At 51.7% G+C, this 22,137-nt stretch overlaps 1 protein-coding gene across 1 annotated transcript in view; it reads left to right on the forward strand.

Annotated features, from left to right (window-relative positions):
* Window positions 1-3,740: 3,740 nt before the first annotated feature.
* OBSCN (obscurin, cytoskeletal calmodulin and titin-interacting RhoGEF) overlaps window positions 3,741-22,137 on the forward strand; it is a 636,219-nt gene continuing 617,822 nt past the window's right edge. Inside the window, exons 1-5 of the mRNA XM_073561015.1 lie at window positions 3,741-4,870; window positions 14,002-14,271; window positions 16,400-16,660; window positions 16,742-17,047; window positions 17,135-17,401. Of these exons, the coding sequence (XP_073417116.1) occupies window positions 3,745-4,870; window positions 14,002-14,271; window positions 16,400-16,660; window positions 16,742-17,047; window positions 17,135-17,401 (2,230 nt within the window). The 5' untranslated portion in view covers window positions 3,741-3,744. The remainder of the gene's footprint in view (window positions 4,871-14,001; window positions 14,272-16,399; window positions 16,661-16,741; window positions 17,048-17,134; window positions 17,402-22,137) is intronic.

The raw sequence follows: 22,137 nt of genomic DNA on the forward strand, positions 1-22,137 counted from the left end.
GTGTCTCCTGACAACTGGACAATTATAGGGAGTTCTGGAGACAAGTTGTCACCACTCTCCGTCCGGCATCCAAGCTCTAGAGCTCGTTCTGGAGAATAGAGAAGGATGGACACTGTAATATGTCTCCACCTTGTTCCTTCCAGGTCTAGGAGACTACGTGCCTTCTTACACATGATGGAGGTCACACACAACATTAGGTGGAGGAGTTACTGATGTAAGGACAGAGCTCCTGATTCCAGTGATGTGTCACTTAAGGCCCCATCTCACATAGCGAGATTGTTAGCGAGATCGCTGAAACGTCACGTGATCTCGCTACGTGTGACAAAGCGAAGACCGGGCCCCCGCTGAGATCTTGCTGATTGTGCTCGAATGTCCTGGGCCATTTTTTGATCGTTGGTGTCCCGCTGGCCAGCATGCATCGCTGTGTTTGACGCCGACGAGCGACGTCGTTGGCGACGCAGAACTCATGGACGCAGGCGTGAGTCGTCAGAATAGCTGCTGTGTGACAAAGTCCCAACAACCGCCGAGGTCGTTATACAGATCGCCGGGTCGTTGCTGCGTCGTTGAGTAGATCGGCCTGTTTGACATCTTACTAGCGACCATTTAGCGACGCACCAGCGATCCTTACCAGGTCGTATCGTTGTCGGGATCGCTGGTGCGTCGCTATGTGTAACGGTACCTTTACAGGGCTGCTTGCTGTAGTTTATCAGCAGGGGGTTATCATTAGAGGACTACTCAATCTGCTGCTCTCAGATTACATAGCACAAACCTGCTGACAGATTCCCTGTAAAGATTTTTCATCATCCCTCTACCGGGGCCTTTTCGGCTACAGAAGGTGTCGGTGATGAAATCCTCACTGGTGACGGATCACTGGCTCAGTAAAGCCTCATTTACACGTAACAGATAACAGTCTGACTGGGGGTGAGCGGCCGTCGTGTCGTTCTCACGCTGCAGGACAGTGGGTAAAATCCGCTCCAAATCTTCAGTGTCCTGAGCCACAGCCGCGTGTGCGGGAGGCCTGCAGTGTGAACACGGAATATTCTGTCTTATCTACAGTACGAGTTACACTATTCATTCTAATATCCACCCCAGCTGCTGCAGAACCTCCTGCCTGTGCACGTGTTTCTTTTGCACAGATCTGCAGTGCCGGTGCAGCGCTCCCCTCCTCCTAATCTGCACATTCTGCAGCCAGGAGCACTATAATCTGCATATATGTCCGAATCGCCTGCAGCGCTGCGTGGGGCGATAGTCACAGCGGCCATGACATAGTGCTCAGCTCCGCCGCTTCGCTGACTTGGGACCTTTATGTAAGTCACCAGATCCCCTCACTCTGCGCTGCAGAACATGAGCAGGGGAGCTGCGGACACCGGAGCCGCATTTCATGGAGATTAAGGGGCTATTTTAGTGACAATATTTGCTGTTTCCTTTCTGAGAGCGTTAAAGGTGACAAGCAGCGAGGGAGGTGACATTGAGCCTGACACTATGGAGGTCATTACCAGGGATGGAGCGTCTGTGCTGTCCCAACAACACCTCCACCCTCCACAGTCTCTGGCTTTTCAAAATCTCTGTGTTTACTCTCATCCTTCTGCACAGTATTTTTTGCGTTCAGTTTCTCCTCCTGCACGGTCCCTCTATTCACTCTCCACCTCCTCCTGCATGATCCCTGTGATCAGTTTCCTCCTCCTCCGCGGTCTCTGTGTTCAGTCTAATCCTTCTGCACAGTGTATTGTGTGTTCAGTTCCTCCTCCTCCTGCGCGGTCCCAGTGATCAGTCTCCTCCTCCTGCTGCTACGTGGTCCCTGTGTCTGGTTTCCTCCTCCTCCGCTCGGTCCCCGTGTCCGGTCTCCTCCTCCGCTCGGTCCCCGTGTCCGGTCTCCTCCTCCGCTCGGTCCCCGTGTCCGGTCTCCTCCTCCGCTCGGTCCCCGTGTCCGGTCTCCTCCTCTGCTCGGTCCCCGTGTCCGGTCTCCTCCTCCGCTCGGTCCCCGTGTCCGGTCTCCTCCTCCGCTCGGTCCCCGTGTCTGGTCTCCTCCTCCGATCGGTCCCCGTGTCCGGTCTCCTCCTATGCTCGGTCCCCGTGTCCGGTTTCCTCCTCTGCTCTGTCCCCGTGTCCGGTCTCCTCCTCTGCTCGGTCCCCGTGTCCGGTCTCCTCCTCTGCTCGGTCCCCGTGTCCGGTCTCCTCCTCTGCTCGGTCCCCGTGTCCGGTCTCCTCCTCTGCTCGGTCCCCGTGTCTGGTCTCCTCCTCCGATCGGTCCCCGTGTCCGGTCTCCTCCTCTGCTCGGTCCCCGTGTCCGGTCTCCTCCTCTGCTCGGTCCCCGTGTCTGGTCTCCTCCTCCGATCGGTCCCCGTGTCCGGTCTCCTCCTACGCTCGGTCCCCGTGTCCGGTCTCCTCCTACGCTCGGTCCCCGTGTCCGGTTTCCTCCTCTGCTCGGTCCCCGTGTCCGGTCTCCTCCTCTGCTCGGTCCCCGTGTCCGGTCTCCTCCTCTGCTCGGTCCCCGTGTCCGGTCTCCTCCTCTGTTCGGTCCTCGTGTCCGGTCTCCTCCTCTGCTCGGTCCTCGTGTCCGGTCTCCTCCTCCGATCGGTCCCCGTGTCCGGTCTCCTCCTCTGCTCGGTCCCCGTGTCCGGTCTCCTCCTCTGTTCGGTCCTCGTGTCCGGTCTCCTCCTCTGCTCGGTCCCCGTGTCCGGTCTCCTCCTCTGCTCGGTCCTCGTGTCCGGTCTCCTCCTCCGATCGGTCCCCGTGTCCGGTCTCCTCCTCTGCTCGGTCCCCGTGTCCGGTCTCCTCCTCTGTTCGGTCCTCGTGTCCGGTCTCCTCCTCTGCTCGGTCCCCGTGTCCGGTCTCCTCCTCCGATCGGTCCCCGTGTCCGGTCTCCTCCTGCGCTCGGTCCCCGTGTCCGGTCTCCTCCTACGCTCGGTCCCCGTGTCCGGTTTCCTCCTCTGCTCGGTCCCCGTGTCCGGTCTCCTCCTCTGCTCGGTCCCCGTGTCCGGTCTCCTCCTCTGCTCGGTCCCCGTGTCCGGTCTCCTCCTCTGTTCGGTCCTCGTGTCCGGTCTCCTCCTCTGCTCGGTCCTCGTGTCCGGTCTCCTCCTCCGATCGGTCCCCGTGTCCGGTCTCCTCCTCTGCTCGGTCCCCGTGTCCGGTCTCCTCCTCTGTTCGGTCCTCGTGTCCGGTCTCCTCCTCTGCTCGGTCCTCGTGTCCGGTCTCCTCCTCTGCTCGGTCCTCGTGTCCGGTCTCCTCCTCCGATCGGTCCCCGTGTCCGGTCTCCTCCTCTGCTCGGTCCCCGTGTCCGGTCTCCTCCTCTGTTCGGTCCTCGTGTCCGGTCTCCTCCTCTGCTCGGTCCCCGTGTCCGGTCTCCTCCTCCGCTCGGTCCCCGTGTCCGGTCTCCTCCTGCGCTCGGTCCCCGTGTTCGGTCTCGTCTGGGCTGGTACCTGTCTGTACTCTTTGGTCTCTATCCCTCTGTTAGTTCTTTACGGTAGCCAATCACTGTAATAAGTGTAACTCTTTTCTTTGCTGCATCGATGCTGATATTCTCCATTCCCTCCTCACCTGCGGTATTATTCCTGCTTTTACTGCCTTCCTTTACCCCCAGAGCTGCAGTGATGAGTCTGCCTCTGGGCCTTGTTCTTGGCTTCCTATAGGTGCAGTATGGCGGAGACTTTTCTCATGAGTTTATACTATTGATATCTGATCCCGAATCGGTCTCTGTTTTGTGTTTCTCCTTCTAATGATTCTCATCTCTTTCTAGATATCACAATGGATTCCAGTTTGTTCAGCGGAGTGCCGCGCTTTCTCACCAGGCCCAAAGCCTTCATGATGTCAGTGGGTAAAGATGCCACCTTGAGTTGTCAGATTATCGGGAATCCTGTGCCCACAGTCACCTGGGAGAAGGATAAACTCCAGATCGCAACTGGAGGTCGCTTCAAGATGGTGCGAGATGGAGAACTCTATCAGCTGACCATCTACGACTTGTCTTTCGAGGACAGTGGTCATTACATCTGCCGAGCCATCAACAACATTGGGGAGGCATTCGCCGCTGTCACAGTGAAGGTGGGAGAAGAGAGCGCCGTGGTGGAGTGTGCTCCATACTTTATTCTGAAGCCGACCATCTCTCAAGTGGGCCTAGGAGAAGACGCCACCTTCCAGTGTCGGGTACAGGGCCACCCATCACCAGTCGTAACCTGGGAGAAAGATGGCCGACAGGTGGGAACAGCTGCCGATTCCAACCAACTACGTGTAGAGTCCCAGGGGGGGTCCAGCTCTCTGCGCATCCATTGTGTTCGGTTTTCAGACAGTGGAACTTATCTTTGTCGTGCAGAGAACTCTGTCGGCCAAGCCAAGGCCTCTGCCTCACTGTCAGTTGACTCTTATAGCAATCTCAATGTCATCAGTACCAGCGCTGTGGAGTCTTCATACGGTAAAACTGCCTCGCTGCTGTCTCACCTCCAGAAACGTCGCGAGGAGATACGGAAATCAGACCTTTCCATTATGGGCTCCTATGACTCAAACGTTATGGGGTACGGAGCTCTGGATACATTGGCCGGTCTGGGATTGTCTCTGGACTATGAAAGGGCTGCCTCGCTTACACCCAAAATAAACCGTGAAGGAACCATGAGTGTCCTCACCCGGACCTGCACTGTGACAGAGGGGAAACACGCCAAGATGAGCTGCTTCGTCACTGGTGAACCCAAACCGGAGATTGTGTGGAAGAAGGATGGAGCAGTGATCTCCGAGGGTCGGAGGCACGTGGTGTACGAGGACGAGCAGGAGAACTTCGTGCTGAAGATTTTATTCTGTAAACAGATTGACAATGGACTGTACACGTGTACCGCGTCCAACCTGGCGGGCCAGACCTACAGCTCCGTGCTGGTCATAGTCAAAGGTGAGTGGCAGCTACTGCTCCTTACAGGTCTCTGCTGGCCCCAATACTGCGGTAATAATAATAATCTTTATTTCTATAGCGCCAACATATTCCGCAGCGCTTTACAGTTTAACAGTTCCAAACATAAGTCATAAGTAACAACGTTAACAATACAGTAATTAACGTAAAATAAGCCGACCCTGCTCGTGAGAGCTTACACTCTACAGTGAGGAGGGGGAGATACAGAATACAGGTGTGTATTTACAATGGTGTATATACAATGAAGGTCCAGCCATCTTGAGGGAGTGAGGGATGGATGGAGATAGTGAATGGGCTACGCTCGCACACTTACACATAGAATGACTTTGATTAGGGAACATAATAGGCCGCTCTGAACAGATGTGTTTTGAGGGAGCGCCTGAAACTATGCAAATTGTGGATAGTCCTAATTTCTTGGCGTAGAGCATTCCAGAGGATTGGCGCAGCGCGGGAGAAGTCTTGGAGTCGGGAGTGGGAGGTACGGATTAGTGCAGAGGTTAGTCGAAAGTCGTTTGCAGAGCGCAGCGGTCGGTTAGGCCGATAGACAGAAATGAGGGAGGAGATTAGGAGGGTGCCGCACTGTGGAGAGCTTTGTGGGTGAGAACAAGTACTTTGAATTGGATCCTATAATGAATGTGCAGCCAATGTAACGACTGGCGAAGAGCGGACACGTCCGAGTACCGATTAGCCAGATAGATGACCCTGGCTGCTGCATTAAGGATGGACTGGAGAGTGGATAGTCGAGTAACGAGGAGGCCAATTAATAGAGCGTTGCAGTAATCCAGGCGGGAGTGGATCAGGGTGACAGTGAGGGTTTTTGTTGTTTCCATGGTGAGAAAAGGGCGGATTCTAGAGATGTTCTTTAGGTGTAAGTGGCAAGAGCTGGCAAGAGATTGTATATGGGATGTGAAGGAGAGATTGGTGTCAAACATAACACCCAGATAGCGTGCCTGCTGCCAGGGTGTTATTATATTGCCACCCACGGAGAGGGAAATGTCAGATTTAGGGAGGTTAGTAGACGGCGGGAGCAGCCTGATGCGATCAGCCTGATGCCAGTCTCTGGACCATGAAAGCCCACTGATTGGTGTGAATGGCATCTCCTACGACGTAGGGCCTACGTCATCCACAGAGCCAGCCACTGAGCCCTAGGGTGACTCATGTGCAAAGGGTCAGTTTCCGATGCCGTGAGCCAAGTGTCCTGACACTAGACTGGGCTGGATCTGTGGAGGAGACCTCAGCCATGTCCGAGGTGGAGTTTCCAGGGGTCACAGAAAGGTCCATAGACACCATCGGTCAATTGTTTGTTTTTTTTTAACTAGCAACGAGGTGCAGCTGGGCGACTATGGAGGGGTTGTAGGGAAGTGAAAGACAGCCTTGTAGGGTAAGGAAAACCCTATAAAATCTTCACCATAACTTATACAAAGCACATTCCTTCAGAAATGTGGTGGATCCTGATTATCGTCAAGGAGTGTGGGCATAGGGGGTGTAGAGCTTGGACACGGGGGGTCCCAGGCAGAAGAAAGCACCATTATTCCACATGGCAAGGGCAGGAAACAGTCTCATGTCTTACTAGTGGATTCCCGTGTAATTACTGATTGGCCAGAATCCCTAAGCCCCGCCCCTTCTGAGAGAAAGGAGCAAAATTCACCATTTGATCTCTCTTGGTTCTTCTGATTGGATATCAGGATTGTGTATGTACAGTGGATATAAAAAGTCTACACACCCCTGATAAATGCCAGGCTTTTGTCATGTAAGAAAAATCTTTTCCGAACATGTTACACCTTTAATGCCGCTCATAATCTGTAGAGATCCATTGAGTAAGAAGCTGAAATCAGTCTGAGGTGAAAACAAACATAAGAAAACTACAATAATGTGGTTGCATAAGTGTGAGCACCCTCCTAATTGGGGCTGTGGTTGTGCTCCGTCACATTTCCCATCATGTTACATCGCTGTCAGCCCTCGGTCGCCGTCATTCACAGTGAGATCGGGTCACTGCTCGCGGACGACTCTCCTGACATCTTCTGCTGTGTAAACAGCTGACCAATGAAAAAGAAAAGACCAATGCATATAGACTGTGCCCACCTGTAGTAAGACCTGTCAAACAAAGCGTTATGGTCACAAAACCACAAACATGATTAATAACAGATTAAAACATGATGTAAGATCCCCGACCATCTAGGGAAGGTCCGACACCCAAAGAGGAATAAATGGTGAGCAGAATCTGCAATACCAAAGAGACCCAAGCGTGCCACATGAAGGAGGTTGTCCAGAGACCGCCTAGAGGCAATGCCCGGGAGTCCCGGAAGATGGCGACCCTCTTCGGCAATGTGGGATGGAGGGGGTGTGTGGAGACTCCACGCGCGTCGCTGCCGTGCAGCTTCCTCACCACCTTCCCTCTTTTCCTTAGTGCCGGGTTTCTGCTTTGATCCCGCATATACAGCAGGGACTGTGGGGGGGTTTTGGTTTTGTCCGCCTTGCTCTTCATACGGGGTCCATACTTGGGCTGGCCCCTGTAAGACATTATTGGGAGCACCCGTTGGCCTCTTTTCCTTTACTAGCTTCATGTATTTTGAGGCAGTGACTTTGTTCCTCACCTGTTTGACCGTTCAAGGACTCTGGATTCTTCGGTCACGTCACACCCCTGCATGTTTCCATATTCGCAGCGTCACTTCTCTGCTGTCAGCCTTTGTTAGATGCACTGAGTGTTTATCAGCGCCTCTTTGGGTGGACCTTCCCTAGATGGTCGGGGGTCTTACATCATGTTTTTAATCATGTTTGTGGTTTTGTGACCATAAAGCATTGTTTCACAGGTCTTACTTCAGGTGGGCACAATCTATATGCATTGGTCATGTCCTTTTCTCCATGCATTCTGTAGCAGCCTGTTTCTTTTTGTGTCGTCTATCTAATTAGTATACTGTAGTGCACCTGGCACTTTGTTTGATTATATCCCTGTAAACAGCTGACAACACAGCAAAGGATCTCATTGTGGAAAGTTTTCAGGAGAAGGGACAAAAATATTTCCAGGCATTAGATATATCATGGACACTGTGAAGACATCATCAAGAAGGGGATGACATTTGGCACAACAGTGACATTACTTAGACCTGGACGTCCCTCAAACATTGATGAACAGACAAGAAGAAAATTGGTGCTGGAGGCTGTAAGAGGCCAAAAGCAACATTAAAGGAGCTGCAGGAATTTCTGGCCGGCTCTGTTTGTATCCTACATGTGACGAGAAATTCCTGTACTCTTCATATATCTGGCCTGTGGGGTCAGAGGAGAAGACGGAAGCCTTTTTCTTACAGAAAGAATGATTGAAGTCCAACTATGTTTCCGCAAAATCTCCATCAGATTGTCCAGAAGCAGAAACATGTTCTTGTTGATGAGACCAAGGGGGAGCTCTTGGGCCACAGTTTCAAAAGCCATCAACGCACATCACCAGAAGATCTTCATCCCCACAGTGAGGCATGGTGGGGGCAGCATTTTGCTCTGGGGCTGGTTTTTGTCAACTGGAAATGTGGCTTTATTCAAGGAGGAGCTGATTATGGACAGAGCAAATATCGGACAATTCTACATCAGAACCTTCTGGCCTCTGCTAAACAGCTGAAGATGAGGAATTTCACCTTCCAACGACAACGACCCTAAGCAAAGCAAAAAGAACGGCTTCTCCAGGAGAAGATGGAAGTTCTGCAACAGCCAAGCTCAGACCTGATCCCAAGGGTCAATCTGTGGTGACCTGACGAGGGCGCCGTACACAGGAGATGTCCCCGCAATCTGTGGTGACCTGACGAGGGCGCTGTATACAGGAGATGTCCCCGCAATCTGTGGTGTCCTGAAGAGGACGCTATACACAGGAGATGTCCCCGCAATTTGTGGTGTCCTGAAGAGGGCGCTGTACACAGGAGATGTCCCCGCAATTTGTGGTGTCCTGAAGAGGGCGCCGTACACAGGAGATGTCCCCGCAATTTGTGGTGTCCTGAAGAGGGCGCCGTACACAGGAGATGTCCCCGCAGTCTGTGGTGTCCTGAAGAGGACGCCGTACACAGGAGATGTCCCCGCAATCTGTGGTGTCCTGAAGAGGACGCCGTACACAGGAGATGTCCCCGCAATCTGTGGTGTCCTGAAGAGGACGCCGTACACAGGAGATGTCCCCTCAATCTGTGGTGACCTGAAGAGGACGCCATACACATGAGATGTCCCCGCAATCTGTGGTGACCTGAAGAGGACACCGTACACAGGAGATGTCCCCGCAATCTGTGGTGTCCTGAAGAGGGCGCCGTACACAGGAGATGTCCCCGCAATCTGTGGTGTCCTGAAGAGGGCGCTGTACACAGGAGATGTCCCCGCAATCTGTGGTGTCCTGAAGAGGGCGCCGTACACAGGAGATGTCCCCGCAATCTGTGGTGTCCTGAAGAGGACGCCGTACACAGGAGATGTCCCCTCAATCTGTGGTGTCCTGAAGAGGGCGCCGTACACAGGAGATGTCCCCGCAATCTGTGGTGACCTGAAGAGGGCGCTGTACACAGGAGATGTCCCCGCAATCTGTGGTGTCCTGAAGAGGGCGCCGTACACAGGAGATGTCCCCGCAATCTGTGGTGTCCTGAAGAGGACGCCGTACACAGGAGATGTCCCCTCAATCTGTGGTGTCCTGAAGAGGACGCCGTACACAGGAGATGTCCCCTCAATCTGTGGTGACCTGAAGAGGACGCCGTACACAGGAGATGTCCCCGCAATCTGTGGTGTCCTGAAGAGGACGCCGTACACAGGAGATGTCCCCTCAATCTGTGGTGTCCTGCAGAGGACACTGTACACATGAGATGTCCCCGCAATCTGTGGTGTCCTGCAGAGGACACTGTACACAGGAGATGTCCCCGCAATCTGTGGTGTCCTGAAGAGGACGCCGTACACAGGAGATGTCCCCGCAGTCTGTGGTGTCCTGCAGAGGACACTGTACACAGGAGATGTCCCCGCAATCTGTGGTGTCCTGAAGAGGACGCCGTACACAGGAGATGACCCCTCAATCTGTGGTGTCCTGCAGAGGACACCGTACACAGGAGATGACCCCTCAATCTGTGGTGTCCTGCAGAGGACACTGTACACAGGAGATGTCCCCGCAATCTGTGGTGTCCTGAAGAGGACGCCGTACACAGGAGATGTCCCCGCAATCTGTGGTGTCCTGAAGAGGACGCCGTACACAGGAGATGTCCCCGCAATCTGTGGTAACTTGAAGAGGACGCCGTACACAGGAGATGTCCCCGCAATCTGTGGTGTCCTGAAGAGGACGCCGTACACAGGAGATGTCCCCGCAATCTGTGGTGTCCTGAAGAGGGCGCTGTACACGGGAGATGTCCCCGCAATCTGTGGTGTTCTGAAGAGGGCGCCGTACACAGGAGATGTCCCCGCAATCTGTGGTGTCCTGAAGAGGGCGCTGTACACGGGACATGTCCCCGCAATCTGTGGTGTTCTGAAGAGGGCGCTGTACACGGGAGATGTCCCCGCAATCTGTGGTGTTCTGAAGAGGGCGCTGTACACGGGACATGTCCCCGCAATCTGTGGTGTCCTGAAGAGGGCGCCGTACACAGGAGATGTCCCCGCAATCTGTGGTGTCCTGAAGAGGGCGCTGTACACGGGAGATGTCCCCGCAATCTGTGGTGTTCTGAAGAGGGCGCTGTACACGGGACATGTCCCCGCAATCTGTGGTGTCCTGAAGAGGGCGCTGTACACAGGAGATGTCCCCGCAATCTGTGGTGTCCTGAAGAGGGCGCTGTACACAGGAGATGTCCCCGCAATCTGTGGTGTCCTGAAGAGGGCGCTGTACACAGGAGATGACCTTGATCCAAAAAGACGGAATGCTGCTAGAAATTTACTGCAACGAAGTGTTAGGCCGGGTTCACACTTGCGTTTTGGGTGCTCTGCACAGGGCTGCGTACTTCTTCCCTTCAGATCCGCATAGATGTGCATGCGTCCTGCGTACCTATCTTTAACATTGGGTATGCAGGGACATGCGTTGTATACATGTTGCATTGCCATGCGGTTGGCGGTCATGTCAAAACGACGCACGCGGACACATCCGCATACAATGCATGTCCCTGCATTCCCAATGTTAAAGATAGGTACGCAGGACACATGCACATCTATGCGGTTCTGAATGGAAGAAGTATGCAGCCCTGTGCAGAGCACCCAGACGCAAGTGTGAACCCGGCCTTAGAGTAGGGTGTGCAGACTTATGCAATCGTGTGATTTTGCATCTTCATTTTTATTTTTCCCCTGAAAATATTTTGGTTTTGGGTTTGCCCAGATTCTGGTGACATGTGAGGGGTGATCGCTGTGAGATGAGGATTTCCGGTGTATATACCGGCACTGTATACACGTGTCCTGTGCTGGGACACTAAACCTCGCAGACACGCGTGGATGGAGCGTGGTGCTCAGTGTGGCAGCTCGGGGCCGGTCAGTCGGCATGTGCTGGGGGGGATGAGTACACGTGTGGTGCCCGGCCTCGCCCGCTCTCGGGGTGTAGGATATCACAGCGCTGACTCTGCCGCCGCCGCTCCCTGTTGTCGCCGGGATCCTGCCTATATATAGACTTTTCTCTGACCGACATCCAGATCATCCAGCGTAATCCCCGGGGTAAGAATAGACTGGAAATAATAACGTCACAGTTATGTCTGAGTCACCAGCGGCCTCAGGACGATCGGATCAGCGGTGCTGTACAGGGGGATGACTCCGACCGTCACGGGTCATGCACAATGAGGCAGCGCGGGGCTCTGCCGGTAATGCCAGCCTGGACAGTAAGGAAAGGCTGCCCACCAGATAAGACCCCACGTCACATCACTGGGCAGTAGACTGTATGGGCCGGAGCACCTCGGGGGAAGTCTGTTATACAGCACAGCCAATGACGGAGCATGTGCTCAACACCTGCAGGCCGTGCTGGAAATAGACATTACCATGCTGCTAATGAGGAGGGGGCCCCACTGCAGTAATCTGAAAGCCCCTCCATGGTGCTAGTTTACCCTACCAGACACACCCAACCAAAGCAAGAAGCCCCCTGTATGGCCCAACCAGGTCTGAGTGTCCAGGTCATAGCGCTCGTTATCGGGGCAGATAAATCCATAAGTAACAGCCCCAAGATTTGGGATAATCCTGAAATTATCTCCTGGTTTCTTCAGTTTCTCCAGACTACACATTCTTCAGCATAATTAGAGAACAAACCCAGCAGCGGTGGACCTGCAGTTCTCATATTTCTCCAGCAGAGGGCAGAGCAGTAAATGTTTGTGACAACACTACACACATATGACTCTCACATCAGGATCACATAGATTCCTGATCTATAGTCTCTGTGTCACGAGGTGACTGGCCCTGTGTGACACGACCCAACAATTGGTGGGTCACTAAATGGTAAAACAAACAAGGGAACACCGGGGAAACAATAACAACGGTGGGCACTGCATTAGGGAACAGGGAAATGGACACCTCCTGCACTCTCCTGAGGCTGTGCCCTGCTCTTACTAGCGTCCCTATACAGGTTCTTTCAACCTGTCGCCGAGCAGGATACCTGAGCCCTCGCTTGCCCTGCTCCTGTCCCTAAATAGGGAATTGGCAAGTGAAGACACTGGTCCCACCGCTGCACTAACACAACACAAGGTAAGGATAGATAGACAGCAAAAGGAACAGTGTAACAAATAGCACACTTAGCTTTCTTTGCTGCAATGCACCGCACAGCAGAGTAAGGCACCAGATCACAGCATTCAGCTGAAGCACCACTTCACCAGCAACCTCCTGTCTTCAGCACGGTTGGTATCCAAAAGGACCTGTATAACCAACAGTCAGCTGATGCATCAGGTGACCTTTTAAAGGAAGGTGGGAGTGGTCACCACCTGCATCAGCAAACTAAACAGCCATGTAATTACACCAGCGGCCACCGGGGGGAAAAAACTGATATTAATCCCCGATTGCCAGAAAGGAAAAAAGTTTATATGTGAGAATTCAGATCTGCCACGGATCCAAAGATGGATCGTGACATTCTGTGGATCCATGACACCGGTCAGTGGCTCCTCAGGGGTGGGATGAGCTCAGGTTACATTGTGTCAGTGGGGTCTTTCCTTGTGCTGCCCCCTTAGGATCATGTAGATTCCTAATCTATAGTCTCTGGATCCATGACACCGGTCAGTGGCTCCTCAGGGGTGGGATGAGCTCAGGTTACATTGTGTCAGTGGGGTCTTTCCTTGTGCTGCCCCTTAGGATCATGTAGATTCCTAATCTATAGTCTCTGGATCCATGACACCGGTCAGTGGCTCCTCAGGGGTGGGATGAGCTCAGGTTACATTGTGTCAGTGAGGTCTTTCCTTGTGCTGCCCCTTAGGATCATGTAGATTCCTAATCTATAGTCTCTGGATCCATGACACCTGTTAGTGGCTCCTCAGGGGTGGGATGAGCTCAGGTTACATTGTGTCAGTGGGGTCTTTCCTTGTGCTGCCCCTTAGGATCATGTAGATTCCTAATCTATAGTCTCTGGATCCATGACACCGGTCAGTGGCTCCTCAGGGGTGGGATGAGCTCAGGTTACATTGTGTCAGTGGGGTCTTTCCTTGTGCTGCCCCTTAGGATCATGTAGATTCCTAATCTATAGTCTCTGGATCCATGACACCGGTCAGTGGCTCCTCAGGGGTGGGATGAGCTCAGGTTACATTGTGTCAGTGAGGTCTTTCCTTGTGCTGCCCCTTAGGATCATGTAGATTCCTAATCTATAGTCTCTGGATCCATGACACCTGTTAGTGGCTCCTCAGGGGTGGGATGAGCTCAGGTTACATTGTGTCAGTGGGGTCTTTCCTTGTGCTGCCCCTTAGGATCATGTAGATTCCTAATCTATAGTCTCTGGATCCATGACACCTGTCAGTGGCTCCTCAGGGGTGGGATGAGCTCAGGTTACATTCTGTCAGTGGGGTCTTTCCTTGTGCTGCCCCTTAGGATCACATAGATTCCAGATCTATAGTCTCTGTTGATCGTGACACCAGTCAGTGGTCTTCCAGCCTGCTCGCCACACTGAGCACCTCTGACTCTTCTTCCGCACACATTCGATCCTCCGGTGTCTGACCCTTTCCTTTATTCTCTTAAAGAGCCCAGGATTCCCTTCCGATCTAAACTCCGAGACCTGGAGGTGAGGGAGAAGGAGACGGCCACCTTCCAGTGCGAGGTCCCACACACCATCACCGAATCTGCTTGGTACAAGGAAGAGACCCAAATCCAGCAGAGCAGCAAGTATAACATCGAGGAGGAAGGAGCCATCCGCCGACTGACCATCCGGAACGTGACTGCCGACGATGACGCCGTCTACATCTGTGAGATGAAGGAGGGCAGCCGCACCATCGCTGAGCTGTCTGTGCAAGGTAACCAGAGACAGGCGGAGTGCATGGGGACCAAGGGAAAGATGAAATGTGGAGAGAACTCCACAGACTCCAGACTGATGTAGAGGTACAAATTTAAAAAAACTGACCGTTACATCCAAGCATAAACATAGCGTGAACAGGTGCTTAACCTAGAGTCACCAACTCATATACATTCAAACAAAAAAGGAAGTACACTGTAGCGCTATAACATGCAAACATGAAATATGAAAAAATGAATTGCATTACTGCATTAGAAATATGAAAAATTGAGAAAGTTTAGTGCATATAATGGCCAATTTATGTGTACCTGGAAGCCACGGTAAGGCGTTTCTTGTTTTCCAGGACCCTATCTAATGCCAATCCTCTCTTAGACTGAAGTCTTCATCTGAATGGGAACCTATGTAAATCCTCTCCTTAGACTGAAGTCTATATGTCTGTGGAGGTGTGGTGGCCCTGCTGTGATTAAAAACGCCTGCGGCTAACAGGTGGAGTGCTCAGTCAGAAGGCTAATGAATACAGATTTTAAAATGCTGACCATCACATCCAAGCATAAACATAGTGTGAATAGGTGCTTAACCTAGAGTCACCAACTCATATACAGTGTGCTTCCTTTTTTGTTTGAGTGTATATGAGTTGGTGACTCTAGGTTAAAGGGAATTTGTCACCCCATTTTTCGAGTATCAGGTGCCGGCACTGGCATCAGGGGCTTACCTATAGCATTCTGTATTGCATTCTGTAATGCCGTATATCTGCCCCTGATGTAACCTGAAAGAGAAGAAAAAAGAGGGGGACGGGTGCGGTGGGTGTCGCGGTCCAGTCCGGAAATCCTCCCATCTTCATACGATGATTTCCTCCTCCTTGTTTCTCCCTCTGCTCCGGCGAAGGCGCACTGCTCTGCCCTGTTGAGGGCAGAGTAAAGAACTGCAGTGCGCAGGTGACGGACCACTCTGACCTTTCCCGACGCCTGTGCACTGCAGTATTCCGCTCTGTCCTCAACAGGGCAGAGCAGTGCGCCTGCGCAGGAGCCACAACAGGAAGGGAAGAAGAGGATGTCATCGTTAGAAGAAGGGAGGCGCCGGACCGGACCGTGACACCCAACCCCCCCCCCCCCGGTGAGTATAATCTTAACTCTCTTTTTTCTTATCTTTCAGGTTACATCGGGGGCTTATCTACAGCAATATAGAATGCTGTAGATATGCCCCTGATGGCGGTGCCGGCACCTGATACTCGAAAAATGGGGTGACGGATTCCCTTTAAGCACCTATTCACACTTAGTTTATGCTTGGATGTGATGGTCAGTTTTTTGATATTTGTATTCATTAGCCTTCTGACTGAGCACTCCACCTGTTAGCCGCTGGCGTTTTCAATCGCAGCAGGGCCACCACACCTCCACAGAGATATAGACTTCAGTCTAAGGAGAGGATTTACATAGGTTCCCATTCAGATGAAGACTTCAGTCTAAGTGAGGATTGGCATTAGATAGGGTCCTGGAAAACAAGAAACGCCTTACCGTGGCTTCCAGTTACTCATAACTTGGCCATTTTATGAGCTAAACTTTCTCAATTTTTTCATACATCTAAAGCAGTAATGCAATTCATTTTTCACATTTCATGTTTGCATGTTATGGTGCTACAGTGTACTGTTGGATGAAGAGGTACGTCCTGTGACATGGTACAGCCACAGAATAGTGACTGCAGCTCTGGGGGTGACTGGAGGATAAAACACGATGTATCAGTAGAATAGTGATTGCAGCTCTGGAGGTGACTGGAGGATGGCACAATGTAACAGCAGAATAGTGACTGCAGCTCTGGAGGTAACTGGAGGATAAGACATGATGTAACAGCAGAATAGTGACTGCAGCTCTGGAGGTGACTGGAGGATAAGACATGATGTAACAGTAGAATAGTGACTGCAGATCTAGAGGTGACTGGAGGATAAGACACGATGTAACAGCAGACTAGTGAGTGCAGCTCTGGAGGTGACTGGAGGGTAAGACACGATGTAACAGCAGAATAGTTACTGCAGCTCTGGGGGTGACTAGAGAACAGCAGATGTCTCTGGATCAGGAGGATCGGGGGATTTGGATTGTGTTCTGGTGTAATGACAGCCACCACTTCCTGCCTCGTAGGTAACATTATAAAGAAGCTTCCGCGCAGGACGGCGGTCCCGGTCAGTGACACTGCCATCTTCTGCGTAGAGCTGGACAATGATGTAGAGAAGGTCAGGTGGACCATCAATGGGCAGAATGTGGTCCCTGATGGGCGCATCTCCATCACCTCTGTGGAGAAGCAGCACACGATGATCATCCGCGAGTGCAGGAATAGCGATTCTGGCGAGATTGCGTTCATAGCCGACGAGTGTAAGACGTCCACACAATTCACGGTCACCAGTGAGTATCCAGCCGGAGAGCATCCGAGGACGGCCAGATGTCAGAGACCTCCACCAAAGTTCATTTGTTTCTCCTTTACAGCTCTAAGAAAACCTCCTTCTAACGCTCCCATTAACCCTGTGGTGACGGACAAGACTGAAATGTCTGTCAGATTGGCCTGGTCCCCTCCCCCAATGGACAGGCCCGTGCCCATCGATGGGTACATTGTAGAACGGAAAAAGCTTGGAGCCATGAACTGGGTGAGGTGCCACGAATCCCCCAATGTGCCCACCCCAGAGTTCATTGTCAGCCATGTTCCTGATGAAGGAAGCTTCCACTTCCGGGTCAGTGCCGTGAACAGCTATGGGCAGAGCCCCCACCTGGAGTTTCCAGGGACATTGTATCTTGGTAGGTCATTCAGATGTCCGCCCCGGACCTTGTATCTAGGAGGGGTCATCAGGGGAATTCAGTCTGTTGCATTCTTGTCTTTTCTAGAACCAGTCCCCTCCATTAAGACTCCTCTTAAGCCGGTTGAAGCGGTGGTTGGTGGAGAGGCCACGTTCTCCGTTGACCTCACCACGGTGTCTTCCGGCTCTTGGACCATAAATGGGACGGTGGTTGTGAGTAACGACCAGTATGTGGTGACGCGGGTGAAGAACACGCACATGCTGCTCATCAAGAAAGTCGCCCAAAACCAGGACCAAGCAGAAGTCACCTTCACATGTAAAGGGATCGAGACCAGCACTAAGCTCAGGGTCAGAGGTAACTCAGCTCTGGACCACGCAGGCCGCAGGGGGTACACATAGGCCGCGGGGCACACGCAGGCCGCGAAGGGCACACACAGGCCGTGAGGGGCACACACAGGCCGCTGGGGGCACATACAGGCCGTGAGGGGCACACACAGGCCGTGAGGGGCACATACAGGCCGCGGGCACATGTCGTGTATGTCAGCCTTGCGTTTGTGTTTGGAGTCTTTACATTTTTTGTTTCTTGTCTTCTCTCCATCTTTTCTTCATCTGTGTCCATCACTGTGAATCTCCACCTACCTCCGTCTATATCACCAAATATCACTGTGAATCTCCACAAGTCATCACAGATCCCCGTATAACTCCACACATCACCGTCTATATCTACAGGAGCTTCTCATAAAATTAGAATATCATCAGAAAGTGAATTTATGTCAGTTCTTCACTACTGATAATGACTTTTGGGTTCTCATTGGCTGTAAGCCATAATCAACATTACCAGAAATAAACCCGTGACATAGATCACTCTGTGTGTAATGACTCTATAGAATAGAGGAGAGTCACTCTCTGTATTGAGGAACTGAAATAAATTCACTTTCTGATGATATTCTAATTTTGTGAGATTTTATTCCATGTCATTGTCTCAGCACATGAGGTACACTTTGACCGATAGTTCTTCCAAGTCATAGCCTTTCTATTCCTTCTCATCTGTATTTCTGGAGTCTTGTGGTGCCTTCAGGCTCGTCCTAGACGCTACATGAGCAGCAAAATTTTGATTGAAGACAATAGTTTAAGGTCGATGTCTAATTCAGAGATCCAAGTTGTGAAAAAACCCTGTTCCTCATTAGATGAATTTACAGGTAATAATGGTTTTAGTATCTGAGGAGGCTTTGGCTTTGGGACCAGTCATGGAACAGTCCATAGAAGATCTGCAACTGGAAGTAGTCTGAGAAAAAGAAAGGACCTGTAACTAAACATGGAGGATGTCATGGCCACTAAGAAGCAACCCCTGAGGGACAACCAGCTGGTCAACCTTACAAAAGAGGCTCAGAGAGATAATCTACCAGGATTAGAGAGAGATCTCAAAAGTCTACAAACCCCTGCTAAAATGCCAGGGTTTTGTCACGTAATAAAATCCTAAAATGAATATTTATTTCTGAGCTTTTTCCCCCTTTTGTGTCACCCATAATCTGTACAAATCCTGTAAGAAACAAACTAAATGCTTTCCCAAAGTAAAAAGTAAAATATAGAAATAAAATAAGGCACTTGCTTTAGTCTTCACACCCTTACACTAATATTTTGTTGCAGTCCCTTGTGAATTTCTAGCAGCATTCAGTCTTTTGCATCGGGGGTCTGTCAGAGCAGCACATTTAGAATTGGGGACTGTCATGGCTTAGTTTGGGGATTTGATCTTGTGACTTGTTGTTTTGTTGTGGTCAGTTCTTCTGCTTGTTGAGCTATGGCTAATTTTCTTCTTTCTCCAGATGCTGATTAATAATTTGTCCTTATTCTACCTTGTTGGTTTGCTCCTTTACAGGTCTTTTCCATTTTGGTTTGCCCCATCACATCCTGGGTGGGGTTTTATATGTCCGCCCTTCTCTGCACTTCCTTGCTGGCTATATCTCCTGGTGGATGTACATTTGGGAGTTCCAGCTTTTTATATTTGGGGTTTACATTGCTGGGTATACTCCAATTGTATTCTTGCAGTAAGTTGTGTTGTCTTCTCTCCCAGCACCTTTTCCTTTTATCACTGTTAGGTTCTTGCGAAGACTTACTGGTTCCTTTTATTTTTGGTTCTCCTTAACCTTCACCCCTCCACCTTATTTGAATGTTTTTTTAGTTTCTCAGTTTGGGGTCTTGCATTTCTCCTCACATTTTACTTTCCCCTTGTTGTAGTTTGTTGAGGCCTCCTCTCTGGTTCCTCAGGAGGTACGAGTAAACCCTCAACGGTCTTTTAGGGAACCAGGTCCTAGGGGGTGTTTTTTAGTTGTGTGACTAGGGCCTTTCTAGTCTACACAGGGACCAGTTGGGTGTAGGGGCGGCATTTCCTTGGTGTGAGTGTGAACACGTTCATAATACAGATATAATACGTTCACATGATTTTGGCAAACTTGATGGAGGTTTTGGCAGAACACAGCAGGGCTTGGATGATTTGCTTTGTAAGAAAATGCTTTCATTTTGTCCCTCGACCCCACAGACCAGACATATGTAGAATATGGGAGGTTATTGTCAAATTCAGGACACAACCAGGGCTAACTAAAAATTCCTGCTGCTGTTGGTCTCTTGGCAGCCTCCAGGATCAATTTTCTTCTTGTCTTTTCACCAATTTTTGAGGGACTTCCAGTTCTCGATAAATGTGGTGCCAGATTTCAGCACCTTCTTGTGATGTCTAAGGCTAGTTTCACACTAGCGCTTTTGAGCGCAGCGACGGCCTGCGCACGGCCGCCGCTAAGCCCCACCCCCTGCCGCACCTCCGCCGGTAGCTCCGCCTACCGGCGCATGACGCTGCATGCATCCTGCGTCCCCTATCTTTGTCACTGGGGGCGCAGGCCGTGCGCAGTATGCGTTTGGCGGCGCATGTGCCTTTTTGACGGTGCGCCGAGAGCAACCTAACTGCAGCAGGTTGCGTTTGGCGCAGGTCGGCGCACCGTCAAAAGGACGCATGCGCCGCCAAACGCATACTGCGCACGGCCTGCGCCCCCAGTGATAAAGATAGGGGACGCAGGACGCATGCAGCGTCATGCACCGGTAGGCGGAGCTACCGGCGGAGGCGCGGCAGGGGGCGGGGCTTAGCGGCGGCCGTGCGCAGGCCGTCGCTGCGCTCAAAAGCGCTAGTGTGAAACTAGCCTAAGCAGTGTCCATAATAGATCTAATGCCTGAGAAATTAATTTGTACCTTTTTAGTGGCTGATAACTTTTCACAGTGAAATCCTTTGCTGTATTGTCAGCGGTTAATGGACCAGATAATGTCACGCAGGTCTCACGACACTCCACTTAGGGCGTGCTCCCCACTTCTTAAAAAGAGAGCACTTGCACTTTGGAAGTCTCCCCAGCCTGTAGCTGGGAGGCATTTCATATTTAAGGCAACTTTCCCTGTAGGGAGGTGCCTAAGCAACTTCAGTACCTAGTGTGTCTTCAACCTACTAGTGCATTGTCAGGTCCCTGTGCCTGAACTCAGTCTGTGATCCTGTACCCGTAGTCCAATGATCCTGAGCACCCCGTCTCCGAACCAATCGTTCTGTTCAATCCTGTACCCGTTCTGTCTGAACCGGCACCAGTATCCATACTGCCATTGACCCTAATCCTGTCGTGCCTGACACTCTGCTGTACAGAGAACTGCCCTGGAGTGGTAGCTGGAGACTACCTGCGGCTCAAGCTTAACCTCACCATCAGAGGCTTTAGTGAAGAACCGGTTAGTCGCTTAGTTATGCCCTTCCAGGGTAATTCCGACCCGTGGTGCAGTGGGTCCACACCCATCAGTGTGACAACATGTAAGCTTCATTGTACAGAGAAAAGAACCCAGCGGAGATGCCCCCACCCAGTTCTACATGTAACCCCCATTGTACAGAGTGAGCAGACCTTGGAGGAAGCCCCTGCCCAGTTCTACTTGTAACCCCCATTGTACAGAGTGTGCAGACCACGGTGGACGCTTCCGCCCAGCTATGTATGTGACTCCCATTATGCAGACATGGGAGGACACCCCTGTCCAGCTCTACATGTAACCTGCATTGTTCAGTGTGCAAAAACGCTGGAGGACGTCCCCATCCAGCTCTACATGTATCCTCCACTGTACAAAAAGCGTAGACCCCAGAGGACGTCCCCATCCAGCTCTACATGTAACCTCCACTGTACAGAGAGTAGACCCCAGAGGACGTCCCCATCCAGCTCTACATGTTACCTCCACTGTACAGAGAGTGTAGACCCCAGAGGACATCACCATCCAGCTCTACATGTAGCCTCCACTGTACAGAGAGCGTAGACCCCATAGGACGTCCCCATCCAGCTCTACATGTTACCTCCACTGTACAGAGAATGTAGACCCCAGGGGGCGTCCCTATCCAGCTCTGCATGTAACCTCCACTGTACAAATAGCGTAGACCCCAGAGGACGTCCCCATCCAGATCTACATGTTATCTCCACTGTACAGAGAATGTAGACCCCAGAGGACGTCCCCATCCAGCTCTATGTGTAACCTCCACTGTACAGAGAGCGTAGACCCCAGAGGACATCATCATCCAGCTCTACATGTGACCTCCATTGTACAGAGAGCGTAGACCCCAGAGGACGTCCCCATCCAGCTCTACATGTTACCTCCACTGTACAGAGAATGTAGACCCCAGAGGACGTCCCCATCCAGCTCTACGTGTAACCTCCACTGTACAGAGAGCGTAGACCCCAGAGGACGTCCCCATACAGCTTTACATGTAACCGCCACTGTACAGAGAGCGTAGACCCCAGAGGACATCACCATACAGCTGTACATGTGACCTCCATTGTACAGAGAGCGTAGACCCCAGAGGACGTCCCTATCCATCTCTACATGTTACCTCCACTGTACAGAGAGCGTAGACCCCAGAGGACATCACCATCCAGCTTTACATGTGACCTCCACTGTACAGAGAATGTAGACCCCAGAGGACGTCCCCATCCAGCTCTACATGTAACCTCCACTGTACAAAGAGCGTAGACCCCAGAGGACGTCCCCATACAGCTTTACATGTAACCTCCACTGTACAGAGAGCGTAGACCCCAG

The sequence above is a fragment of the Dendrobates tinctorius genome, unplaced genomic scaffold (genome assembly GCF_039654945.1).
Source record: "Dendrobates tinctorius isolate UK_male_01 unplaced genomic scaffold, ASM3965494v1 ptg000311l, whole genome shotgun sequence".
Lineage (NCBI taxonomy): Eukaryota > Metazoa > Chordata > Amphibia > Anura > Dendrobatidae > Dendrobates > Dendrobates tinctorius.